We start from the raw sequence: 13,146 nt of genomic DNA, 5'->3' as shown, positions 1-13,146 counted from the left end.
TTACTGTATACTAATTCGCCTCCACCAAAGCGTGTAGCCTTTAAAATTTGTCTAAATTCAATCTAGAAATCTGACCTGAATACAATGGATATTTAGGGAAAACGGGCGCTTGTAACTGAGTGTTTGTTAGTGCGTGACAGCAGATTATCAATTATATTTACCACCAATCCAGTATCAGCATTACTTATTCATCGTACTCGATGATCAAGTACAGTCTGAGTTAAGTTTTAGTTTAAGCGGGATTAGCCGACACTTCAATCGGCATCTGAGCGGCACGGGGAAACAAATATGAACGTTAAACATGTACTTATATACCTTGCCTTCCTTCCGTACGTTGATACCATTCTCCCAAAGTACCCTACCGCCAAGCTACCTCGTTGGGACACCCAAATGCAAGTCAGAAGCGAATATATGGAATGTGAATTGCCTTTAAAAATCTAATAACTTTCCAAAGATTTTCTGCCCTTTACCTTTGGACTGTCGTGTCAGTGTTCCGTTCTATCTTCTCTGGTAACACATCTATATTAATACATGGATATCCATTCGTTCAAATTGGATACCATGCAGAAAGAAGCCAGAACTAATTTCCACATTTTCATCATTATCTATCCTTTGCCATCAGTTTTACCATGAACAACAACTATGAATCTACCCCTATCTGCCCGGGACACAATCTCCCCGCTAGGCTATGGTGGACCAAGAAGCAACCACCTCGGTACATCAACGATCTTCGATTACAATCCAGTTCGATTACTAATTATAAAATTTATTGCTTGCAGCCAATTTTATCGATGCTCTAAACCAATAGGCGAACAATGTAACTTTTTTGGTCAGTCGTGAAACTTGTAGAATTGATATTATCTCGAGATTCGACCTTCATTAGAATGGGTCTCTCCTGAAGAGAATACACTCTCGCAGCCAAACATGTTACCTCCTACTCCCAATTCTTCTATGCCCTTTAGTCAAACCCTCCCTGAATCTCCTTCCACTCCAACCCCTGCCTCAAGGAATGTCTCCGCCATGAACCAGGACAGTCCTCGGGACAATATTTTCCATTCGGATGTTGATTTAGGTTCAAGTATAAGTAGGATCCCAACGACACCTGCAAAGCCAGCTTCTTCAATTCATTCAATATATGGGAGTTTAAAACCTATGGGCTTAGCGGGGAGTCAAGTTAGCCAATTTAATGATACGGATGCATCTGTAAGTTTCGACACTTTTATCACTGTCTACTGATGACCTACCCGGGTTATGATAACATACTAATGTGCAGGTTCCAAACCATGGAAATAATTCACGAAGCGATGACGTCCCAGATCTATCTTTTGAAGTGGTTTCTGACATGATTCGACAGCTCAGAGCACTCCCCACCTACCTCAAGAAGCTGGAAAAGCAGAAGTCGGATGCAGATAGCAGCGGTAGAGCATATAATACAGCAATTATAAGTCTCCAGGAGCAAGTGGACAAGCTTGAGGCTGAAGTAACAAGGTATGTGGCATTCCACAAGACATCGGTTTGCAAGGTGGTATAATCGCTAATTCTATGGACTTAAAGATTGAAAACCCGAGAGCAAGAACTTGAAAAAATAATCGATACACGGTTCGAATCTTGAAGATATGAGTTCGTTCCAGTTGTGCTCTCGTCCCTAGATATCTGTTGGAGGGAGGTTAACCTGTGGAATATTCACCTTGTGAATCTCTACTCCCAATATGCCACTACTTTGCTATCCCATTGAAAGGATGGCAAGCGTGTCGCATTTGTTTGTACCATTTTAGCGTTGTCGTGGCGGCGAGGCGACGTGAGCATGCCGCATCATCATGTTTGTACATCACAGAAATTTATGGACGTCCTCAAACATGGGAAGGCCGTGACTTTCTTGTCGGATGTTTTATAGTGTGACTGGTTAACGCGTCAACGTTTCAACGCGCCTCCGGCAGTACCGAAAGGTCACGCCCCCTGAGCATTATTAAACCCTTATTCCTGCCTTATTCTCACTACCATCTTCTCTCACACATTTCATAGGCGCCTATTGAAGCAAAGTCTCGTTCCTTGGCCACTGATGAAGAAATGCCCTATTCACGATCTTGCATTACAAACTCGGCATATGGCGAAGCCACCTTTTCGGTAGATAACATTCGCCTTCATCCGACGGATGCTGAATGATAGTTGATGAAGAACTTCTTTCGTAGACGATTCCATCAGTGTCCTGAATCCGAGAACAATTCTTGTAATTACACGGGTACTTGACGCTTAATTCTGCATTGTTCGAACCTACTTATCTTTTCATTGTGCAGATTGGATAGACCCTGAACCTACGGGTTCGCAACCTCAAGCTGCTTCGTCATCACAAAGTACTCCATTTGAGCCTTTATCACAAGAGGCAAATGCGCCCTCAACGCCTATCGGATCTCAGACCAAGTCATGGGATCAATGGTATCAAAACGTTGACGCACCATCGACCCCAACGCCAAAGAGAACCTTTTCTACCATATCAAGCCGCGAGGAGAAGCTTGCAAGCAGCCAAAAGCGTTTAAAGATCATTCAAGAAACTCTAGCTAGTCCATCTCCAAATGAGTCTGTAATGACAACCACTAGCTCACAAAACAGCAAATTCGGACCTCCCATTGCGGTTGCCAATATAAAATACGACAATCCTGCCCCAGGCGGGGCCGCCTGTGGTCTGTCGTCTGACCCAGTAGCCTCTGATAGCAACGAAGACCCCTTCCAAGATACTTCTACAGTTCCGGGAAGAGATGCGGTAGTATGGCGCCTCGATACTTGAAATATATCTCAATCTGATTAAAAGTAGGCACGAAGTAGCAATGGTCTTTCAACCACCCAGATGACGCCAGAGATCGGTCAAGAGGAATCCTCGGATGTAGCCATGAATGCAGTTTCTGGTATGATACGACGCCTGGAAACCCTTCCAGAGCATATCAGAAATTTTGAGGCAAGGAAAACAGCCGCAGAAAAAAGCCGGGATGCGAAAAATACGAAGTTGGTCCACCTTCAGCAGCGGATTAAATATCTTGAAGATGAAGTTAGAAGGTACTGTGACTGAGTGTACAGGCGCAAAGCTATTAGGATAATGCTCATCTTGACCATTCTAGGCTGACAGAACGCGAGAAGCAACTGGAAGAAGTCATCGAAGCCTACGAGCAACAATCATGACACCTCTTTGCTTGAATTTAGGCCAACAATGTACAAAACGACCTTTTTGCTACTAACCTTTTTCCTAACCCTTTCTTTAATCGATACTCTCAGAAATCACAAAACCTCAAAAATTTTGGCCATGTCGGACGCTTGCCGACCTCACCTATGCTGATTGAAGAATTTTGTCTTCCGAGCATATACGAAAATCAGGGACACGCAGCGAAATACAGTGTAACCTGGTTTTTTATAATTCACCTTTTTTCATTCAATTTCCTGCTAAAAGATGAAGATTCGGACACTGTGAAACACAAATATTCCAAAACGACTTGGCAATTTTGTAAGACCGATGGAAGCATTTGTCGTTTAATATATTTTCTGCACCGAGTTGCGTATGGGTACGGGGTTGTTTTTGTACCAGCACTACTTCCGTACCACCTTAAACCTGCTTAAGCGCCCATGAGACCACGATTGAGTAACGAGTGTGTATTCGATATCATGTATACTTTTTCATGTTCTTGTAGAATTCATATTCCGTGATCGCTTCTACTACTTAGGATAGACTCATAGGTCAGGGTTGACGCGGAGGGTGAATTTATGATTGCAATGTGGTGTCGTCGGCATTCTAGTCACGCATCCCGTTTCCAGTCAAGAAAACCTAGCGAGAACACCGTGTCGGGATGTTTACTGTACATTTTGCCAAGCCATTTTTTCAGTTGTCTGAAAGCCAGGTTCCGTACAATGCCTCGTGGTACAAATCTGTGTGGCGCATTGTGGATTTTGGGAAACCGCCCCCGAAAAGAGGCGCCGGTTGAAATGGCTTCAAGGAACCTGAGTAAGATGTACAATAGTGCTGAATAAATTGAACTAATTACTTAGGAGATTATACGCCTTATCACGTCACTAACTGGCGGAATCCTACGTTTTTACTTAGAGACTGACATGGATGTGTTTCCCGTCGCCGGCCAGCCGTCACCGCAGAAAGTCAAGTTTACCTTCGTATTTGCCTGATTTGGTCACTCCGATGGTTGAATGAATTTCCCTCGATGCTTGACCTTGGGGGGTCATAGCGCACGCATCAACATAGTGAAGAGTTAGTGAGAGTGTCATACTATATGGAGAGAAAAGTGTCGATATCTGACAGGACACGAGTGGGAGACACTAATCGCACACGCTGCTCGCTAACCGATGTCTTTCAAGTTTCCTCTGCAATGCCGTTGACAGAGTGGAAAAAATACAGGAAATTCTCTTGAACAGAATGCTGTCATGTACTATACAGTCAATCTAATATCATTTGCCAAACGTTTAACCTCAGATTCAATTGCGAGTGAGAGCAGAACTCGGCATCACCGACCACGCAACAACTCATCCTGGGGCGATGCTATAAAAATGGAATTTGAGGTTGGACGATGGGGAGTATTGAGGATTAATTTCAATTATATTTACCAGGAATAGAATCAATGAATATGGTTTGCCCAATGTCACATTTCTTTGGATGCTCAAAAGCCACATGCGGGCACGCCGCACTGCTCTCCCGTAACCAAAGTTTAATCATTACATACATTGGGTGGTGAAATGACGAGTTCGAGACAGCTGTTGCCATTCTCAGGATATGACACGGTATTTCAAATAATGTATTACCGGTTCTCCACAGATAGAGTTATAGAATCCTGTGTGAGGCATTGAGGAAGGGGACAGTTGGTAACCAATGAAGTTGCATTCCTCAATGGTGGTGGCCGCTCGGTGAGTTTCGATAGATATACAAGGGGGGTATATGCAGCGAGCTTTGATAATGGCCGTAAGTTGAAAAAAATGAAGGAAAGATATGCCATAGGATGATCTTGATGAGATGCAGAAAAGGGGGAAGGAAATTGAATCGTTGTACTGCGGGTGAAGGATGTCCATGTTGTGAAACGATAAAAGACAAGAAAAAATAACAGTCAGTTAACAAAAGATTCTTCTCCACCACATGATAAATTTAGTCCACCAGCCTCCTTCCCAAGAATCGCCACGTTCTTTGGAACTGACCCACATAGAACCGGTCCCAAAACGGATTTGTCTTCCCTCGAGTCCGTCGTCTTCGCCCTCTTCCACATCCACGTGTCGTGTTGGAGACACTGGAAACCGAGGCAAGGGGCGTCGAGATACAAATGAGGGGAATAATTCAAGGAGCTGTAGGAGTTCGGGATTGGTAAGATCAGGAGATGTCCAGATTCGAAGATATTGTTCGTCAGCATTATCAAAGGTATCTTCTTCCTGTAAAAATGGGCTCGTCGCTGTATCTCCATCTGCGGCAACAGGACTAGGGGGTTCTTCCCCATCGGTGCCTGCAGAGGTCAGTATTGACTCTGCATTCGGTGAATGAGAGGCGGGTCCAAGGGTTCGAGATTGAGGGGCGTCTAAAAATGGATCGCTCGGAGCTCGAGCGCGTTTCGGTTGCACTGTTGAAGCGGGGTCGATAGCTTTCTGATGGGAAGGAGATGGATGTGACTGCGCGCGAGAATGTAGTGCGGGGAGACTCAAATCTTTTCTGTGGCCATAGGAAGTATTCGAGATCTTTATTGAGGGCGTTTCTTCGAATGCTAGTACCTGATGATTGCAGTTAAAAAATAGTTCAGTTCACTACATGGGAGAGACAAACCCCTTTGAGAAAATCTATCGCTTCGAGCATGAAGTCCTTCCCACTGATAAACCTCGTGAGCGAAAGGTTTAAAGGTGTTGATATAGTTTGTACTTACGCTGCTTCTTTGAATACAGCGTCATCAAATTCCCATTCAATGCGGAATTTTCCTGCGCCACCAAGATTCTCTGGAATGACCTGCAATCGCATTACGGCCCACAGGCTGCCAAGAAATTCATTATAACACAAACTATTATCGTAAAAGACATATACGCACGCCTCGAAAAATGGTTTAGTACCAGGCATACCTGTATTGCACCAATTGCGCATGAAGCGTTCTGCTCGCTCATAACGTTCTTATCAAAGCAAAAAAAAGATGATTAACTTATGATTACATGACATCGGGGATAACATATTGACAGACCTTTCTGAGCAGCCTTCGAACGAGGATCTGCTCTGGCATGGGGCATCAGGGAGCCACCTGGTGTAGTGGCGCTTAGATGGGCTTGGAATTCAGCATGTCTACGTGCGTTCACAGAACGATGATAGGCTGATCGGATGGAAGCTTGTAATCGAGAGAAGGGAGCACGCTGTGAAGGAGGGAGAGTGGCGAGTGTTTGTGTCATAAGGCGGCCTGAGTTATCGTCCTGACAATAGTACCTAAAATTATGCAAGTAAGTAAATATCATTTACTTAAGAACACGGTATACAAAACTTACCAGGCACGGCAATATTCTGCGAAGGATTCGAGTTCACTCGGGGCAACTCCTAACGGTGTAGCTGATCTATTTCGACTGCTTGGAGGAGGAGTTGGCCTGCCGTTACGTGGACCTCTCGAAGAGCGCCCAGGAAACGAAGGAGAGGTCGGCGAGATCACACGCCCACCCGATCTCGGACTTGTGGGAGGTGGGGACATAGATACGGTAGAAGGAAGGTCGTAGAGAAGAGTTTGCGAGTCATGAAAGGTGCTGACGACGGATGTGGGCTTGAAGGAATTGTCGAAGTTTAGCGGAGATGGAGGCCGCCGTGGTCGTGGTGCTTGCAGGCGGTAGGAAGGCCCTGACATTCTGCCCGAAACTCGTGGCAAGTGGTGACGGCGTTAGATATCAGACAAAGAACCACCTGGGCTCTTTTGTGGCCTGGATCGCAGTAGAAATAGATATTTACAACCAGCAACCTGAAAAGAGAGAACGGCTGCCTGGTGCAGACCAGCAGGTGTTTGCGGGGAAAAAGAGAGGTTGGTGAACGAAGGATGTTGGTGAGCGGGATGTAGCCAGATTTAGACAGCCGGCCTGCGGTCTGCAGTCACCGTCACCTCTTGGGTCACAGTCAATTTTGTTCAGCTTCAAAGCTTTTCCTTCAACCTCGAACTACATTTTTCCTCTTCCTTGCCTGCCGACCCACTTTTTTTGCCACTGGCTGTGATCACCGACGCATAATATGCTGCACTGAAGATCAAGATATATTCTTGCATTCATGTCACCTCTCTCAGTTGTTGTTGTTGTTGTCTGCGCCGCCGCGTTCCGTCGCTTTGCATCTCTTCCAATGGTCTGCGGTCTCATCTCCATCTCACCTACTACGTTGCTCTGTCAGGAGAGCCCTGCACAACATGAATGTCTCGGTCTACGTCTACTACTCCCCGAAGCCACTCGACCCACAAGTATCCGATGACTTTCTTCTCCTGTCATCCTCGCAGGCCCTCTCTAGTCTGTCTATTCGATTGGTACTTCGGCATTGTGTAAAATGTGAAACCCTGTGGACTGGCCTGCACGGAACCAATCTGTACCCTGTTCCTGTCATGTCTTCAGACCAGCTCATCCCCGACCCTGCTGTATATGCCAATGGTTGCGCCAGTTGTACATATCTCTCCTAGAGATGACAGGCATAGTGCAGATCAGACAGCAAGCATCAATATGTTTTCGTCCGTTTGCAAATGGCACGTCTAGGTTATCTTTTTTGCGCTTTTATTTTCGACACACGCTGTCGTTATTGGACCAAATCTTTATGTCGTCTTGCAATTGATAAATCATATCTTCTTCGGTCTGAATTTGATGCTGTCTATCAATCTGTTTTTCATCAAGAGGGTTCCATCCATCAGATTTCTCCATCCTTTGGCAAGTATGGTGATAGACCTCAACTAATGTCGGCTCTAATCATAGGCAGACACGGACTCGGAGTTCCGATGCAAGACAAGCATCAGGATTCCAATTGAGCCGAATTCGGCTTCCGGTTTCTGTCAAAGGATATTTAGGCCAGTGAGTAGCCTAGTACGAGTCAATCTTATCCGACTTATCTCTTCGCATCAAGGGACAATTCATTTTATGAGTACAGCACTAGACGTAGCGTAACACCCGTTCAGGGTACTTTGGATTATGCCGGCGGAAAACATCGCGCTTGAAAAACTCTCATGATGTTGTTCGTCATTCATTAGACCCTCACAACGCAAACGGGCAGGATCCTTCCAGGGTATCACCTTCCAAAGTCGATTTCAGCGATACATCAGAACTTGTCACGGGCGGCATCAGTATGTAACCTCAGTAATGCTTTACCTAAACTCGAATTAGCTCCTTTTGTTGCACTGTCAATGGTTGGCGCGCTTATGGCACATGGTTGCAAGATAAGTTCTATTTTTATTTGTACACCTTCCTACTTGTTCAGCTTATGAATATTGCATCGATGCGCAGTATTTGAACAACTCGTCGCTTCTCGGGTGACAAGCTATTGGGAGACTACTCCCAAACATGCATTGTGCTCCCGTCACTTTAACTGGACCTTTTGAAGTCGATCAGGCACGTACATTTTGTACGAAGAAATATTATAAAGACGTTTGTTCGATTGATATCATTGTTGTAATGAAACGGTTTTCGACAACATTCGGGGATGTCATGCGAGCCTGATATACTATTATGAAGCCGCCGGTCTTTTAGACAACGCATAGAGAATGCAGAGGACATCCTCGTCCCTTCCAAGTTTGACGATGAGGTTAGTACAGTAATTAGCGCATGGATATAAAAAAAGAATGAGGAATAGGCGAAGTAGGCACGCCCGCAATCTGCTGACGCATGCTCAAATATAGCCATGTGTGCATTAGTTTTATAAACATTGAAATCGCGCGGTCCCCATGCCGTCATTCTTCTCGGATGGGTCCGTGAAGAGAGTCTGTGACCGTTTGTTGAGAGAAGATATTTGTAAGGTGCCAACAGTCTGTGATGAAGACGTTTGATAGACTGGGACAAAAAGAGCACTTTCTCCACTCCATCAAATACAGGCACAAATGGCTCGGTTATGGCAGAAAATGAAAATGAAAACAAGAAATTGAGGTCATTTATTGTGTAGATGAAATGGGGCCGAAGTAGAGGTATGGTATGTAGTGCAGTGGATCGACGCTGGGGAGAAATGGCTGGCTCTGGAGAGAGAGGACGGTGGCTATAAGAAGTTCAGAGGACGTCGAGTAAGGACCTTGGACCTGAGGGGGAAGAGGAGGATCGGTGGACCGCCAGGAGTTTGGCGCAAAGCAAATGGATGCAAATCCTGGAAAACATATCGGTGTCGGGAAAAGCCGAAACGCTATTCAAGATCTGGAAAGTGATCGAGGAGATTGGTGTAGTTCTTCCGCCGACACTCGGCATCGTCGTTCCACGTGGGTGTTGGGGGATATGTTGGGGGCAGACCAATCGGGGGCTGGGGTGAGTATTTCGGAGCGGGGGAGCATTGCATAACAAGGGCGGAAAGCGCACGAAACCGATAGGCTGAACAGGCAAGAGGCGCGAGAATGTGGGGAAATCTCTGCAGTGTGACTAAAATCTTCAACATTACAGAAACGGAGGTAAATCTCTGATCTCATTCGGATTCCGCGGTCATGTCAGACGGGCGAAATAGAGTTCGGCGCAAGGTATTGTTCTGATAAAAGACCATCAACATTTACGATTCCTAGAATCCCTCTGCCCGCCACTAAGCGCCGCTTCACCACCAACTCCTCTTTCTGCCCCAAGAGCGCTCATCACAACACGGCATACGCCGCACCGCCATCAGAAGGTGGCATGAACGACAATTCTGCACATTCTCCAGTTGCATCTCGTCCAACTCTCTCAGAACTCTCCCGTTGGGACCATCCAGACCATATTCATTCTAGGGACAAGAAGATGTCGCTTGATTTTCAACAGACCACCGCCCAGCCACCCCATAGCATTTATCCTCCGAGCGACCTTGACCAGCCGTTCATGCACAGCTCTGAGAATCAGAGTTCTTCCCCGACCCACCCTCATATGAACGGCCATATTCAGCACCATTCTTATGACCAGGCAGAAGCAATGGACGGTCCTGACCACCCAAGTTACGGTCTATTTCCAGAGTCCAATTCCCCCACTTCCTTCACCTCACAGCGCTACCGCACAAACGCTTCTTCCTCGTCTTCCCTGGGTCACGGTTTCGGAATGAACTCGGAGGGCATCTATTCACATGGGTCTTTCTCTGATTCTGTTCCCTCTTTCAATGGATCCAATGGCAACCCGTATGATATTATTACCAATCTTAGCAGCGGCAAAGTCTCCCCATTGACACCTTCTGACTCTGTCAGTAACTTGCACCATCCAGGAGGATTTCCTCCTTCTGTAGCCGGTAAGGACTACCCACCTCCAGGCTATGCCGATATCCATGAGCGGAGGCTTCCTGGGATTGGCAGCAATGGATATCATTCTGAATATCCAGACTCGGACTATGCGATTGGCGTAAACAATGGCCTCCCCTTTGGTCCTTCTGCCATGCAACACTTCAACGATCGATTGGGACGCTTCCCCCCGGATCGTTACACCCATGGATCAGGGCCTGTGCCCTCTCATATGTCCAATGGTCATGGCTCCGAACTTATGCGGGGGGTCGCTCCTCATGCAACCAATTCTTTCCGCGAGAGTCCTGTATCGCCCTACGATGATATGCACTATCTTAGCAATTCGCATTCTGAAATGCGCATGCACGCTGTCGACGAGACTTTGGCACGGATGAAGCTTCAGGCCCATCCCATGATGGGTTCCAACGACCTCCAGACATTCATTAGGTAACTGAAAACCCTGTTCTAATTCCGAAACACCAACCAATTGACTTTTCAATTAATAGGCCTTTCCTCGACCAATATGTACGAACACCAAATCGTCTGGCATTTGGTGAACGAACTGTGATTGTGATGTCGAGTAAGGTCGCACAGAAGTCCTACGGTACCGAAAAAAGGTTAGGGTCTTTTGTTTTTTGACATCTCCTCATTGTTTACGATATGAAACTTCCAGGTTCCTTTGCCCGCCACCCACTGCCATAATGATTGGCAATTCTTGGTGGACAGATGTCATTCGCCGGGGAGAAGAACCAAAATTGTGTCCACCACGAGTAGTAGTTTCCATCTCCGGGGAACCTGCTCCACAAGAGGGCACGATTGAATGGACTGGCTCGTCTGGAAAGTCTTTCGATGTTAGCGATCCTCCTGCTGGTACAACATACATCGGACGTTGTGTCGGCAAACAGCTCTTTATCTCCGACGTCGACGAGAAGAAGAAGAAAGTGGAAGCGCTTGTCAAAATTACCGCTCCCGCATCAGAAGACGAACCTGAGCGAGTAATTGGTGTCTTTCCAAGCCGACCAATCAAAGTCATCAGCAAACCTAGCAAAAAGAGGCAGAGTGCCAAAAATTTGGAACGTCAGTAAATTTTTCCGAACTGTTAATGAAAGATTGATGTGTTGAATCTATTGTTAACTTTGTAGTTTGCATCAACCATGGTTCGACTATCTCTCTGTTCCATCGTTTGCGCTCGCAAACGGTTTCTACGAAGTATCTGTGCGTTTCGGGTTCGGGATCATCGTTTAAAGGATCAGATGGCGCTCCATTGATGGGTCTCGACCAGCGCTCGCGCTCCACCACTCCATCGTTTATTGCGCGAACGGCCAGCTGGGGTAAGCAACATTATTAAGTCCCAAATTTTCATAGATTTACAACCGATTTAGACCCCTTTGTCATGTACATCGTTGATGTCAACAAGCCTGCAGGCGCAGGTCTCGATGCGCCGCCACCTCCCCCACCACAAGCCGACTATCCATCACCTCCGCCTAACGCCATTCCGTTCACGAACAATGGTTCACAAATTCCCATATACTATAACCAGACAGTCGTTTTGCAGTGCCTGACCTCGGGAGTTGTTAGTCCCGTGCTCATTATCCGTAAGGTTGATCATCAAACCACTGTTGTTGGTGGTGGTCTGCAAGAAGGTGCGAAGGGTATCGCCGACCATTATTGCTCCCCTGGAGAGGTATGTGGCGACCCAGTGTCCCAACTGCACAAAATTGCCTTTGAGGTCTATGACCCCAGCAAAGGCATGCCCGAGCCCGGCACACCCGGTGTTACTGGCGCCTTCCTGTCCTGCATGGGCGAGAAAGTTAACACGTACCGTCCCATCGATGGTCGTCAATGGAATACTGCGAACGGCGCTGGTGCGACTTCCCCTACAATGCCAGGTTCACCGATATCGCCGACCGCGGGTCCTTCCAGTGCCAACGAATACTTCTCTCATCCTGGCAAAGTTGATAGTGCTCCATCGTCTCCATCTGCGACTGAGTTCATGACTTCTAACGACGGAGGTCGTGTCATGAAGAAAAAACGCTCGAATTCAAGTGCTGGTGGTATCACCAAATCTGTCGGTAAAGGTCGCAGGAGGCCAAGTTCTGCAGGATCCGTCTCTTCTCGTCGTGGATCTTCAAGCGATTCTGGAGCATCCTCAGGTGCACTTTGGCAAGTTGACATTGGCGAAACCAGCGTCTGGACAATAGTTGGCACAGGTTAGTCGGAATACCTAAACTTACATCAAAGTACTCTACTCACATTTCTTGAATAGACCAAATTCGCTACAACTTTTACGTTCCCCCCATTCTCTTCGACAACCAACACGCTCCACAGACCGGTTCTTTCCCTATACCCTCTAAACCTGTAACACCATTCCCCGGCGTCGTGAAATACCTTCCCCCCGATCGTGCTGCAGAGGCACCAAAATCAAATTGTGCATCGTCACGAGCTGTTCTTTCAAAACCCAACCCCCATGCTTCAAAGATGCTCACCGTTTACGGCGAGAACTTCTCCAAGACCGATCCTGTCAGTGTCTTCTTTGGCTCGGAGCCGTCGCCTTACGTCGAGGTTCGCTGCACCGAGGTTCTGGGTTGTCTCCCACCAGAGTCACAGATCGTCAAGCGACGACCGATCATCCTCATCCGATCGGACGGTGTCGTTTTCCCATCGAACACCACATATCCCTAGTCTTTCTATGCATTGCTTTCGTCGTTGTTTTATTCGCCATTTGTTTCAGCATGTGTTGTTTTTCATATCTTTTTTTTTTGCTGGATCT

At 46.7% G+C, this 13,146-nt stretch overlaps 3 protein-coding genes across 3 annotated transcripts; 2 read left to right on the top strand and 1 right to left on the bottom strand.

Moving 5' to 3' along the window:
• Positions 1-629: 629 nt before the first annotated feature.
• JR316_0002023 (uncharacterized protein) lies at positions 630-3,171 on the top strand (the record flags this gene model as incomplete). Its single annotated transcript, XM_047887818.1, has 9 exons — positions 630-715; positions 780-829; positions 884-1,203; positions 1,274-1,488; positions 2,023-2,124; positions 2,190-2,239; positions 2,295-2,761; positions 2,810-3,048; positions 3,111-3,171. The coding sequence occupies 9 exons, from the start codon at positions 630-632 to the stop codon at positions 3,169-3,171; spliced, it is 1,590 nt and encodes a 529-aa protein (XP_047752741.1).
• Positions 3,172-5,094: 1,923 nt separating this feature from the next.
• Positions 5,095-6,836, bottom strand: JR316_0002022 (uncharacterized protein; the record flags this gene model as incomplete). The annotated part of the gene is made up of 6 exons (XM_047887817.1): positions 5,095-5,739; positions 5,792-5,834; positions 5,889-5,993; positions 6,048-6,126; positions 6,195-6,430; positions 6,490-6,836. The coding sequence occupies 6 exons, from the start codon at positions 6,834-6,836 to the stop codon at positions 5,095-5,097; spliced, it is 1,455 nt and encodes a 484-aa protein (XP_047752740.1).
• Positions 6,837-9,810: 2,974 nt separating this feature from the next.
• Positions 9,811-13,058, top strand: JR316_0002021 (Suppressor of hairless protein-like protein; the record flags this gene model as incomplete). The annotated part of the gene is made up of 6 exons (XM_047887816.1): positions 9,811-10,823; positions 10,883-10,993; positions 11,050-11,453; positions 11,519-11,707; positions 11,759-12,586; positions 12,643-13,058. The coding sequence occupies 6 exons, from the start codon at positions 9,811-9,813 to the stop codon at positions 13,056-13,058; spliced, it is 2,961 nt and encodes a 986-aa protein (XP_047752739.1).
• Positions 13,059-13,146: the final 88 nt, after the last annotated feature.

The sequence above is a fragment of the Psilocybe cubensis genome, chromosome 2 (genome assembly GCF_017499595.1).
Source record: "Psilocybe cubensis strain MGC-MH-2018 chromosome 2, whole genome shotgun sequence".
NCBI lineage: Eukaryota > Fungi > Basidiomycota > Agaricomycetes > Agaricales > Agrocybaceae > Psilocybe > Psilocybe cubensis.
The sequence above is the reverse complement of the archived record's forward strand: the minus strand, read 5'-3'. Positions and strand labels throughout refer to the sequence as shown.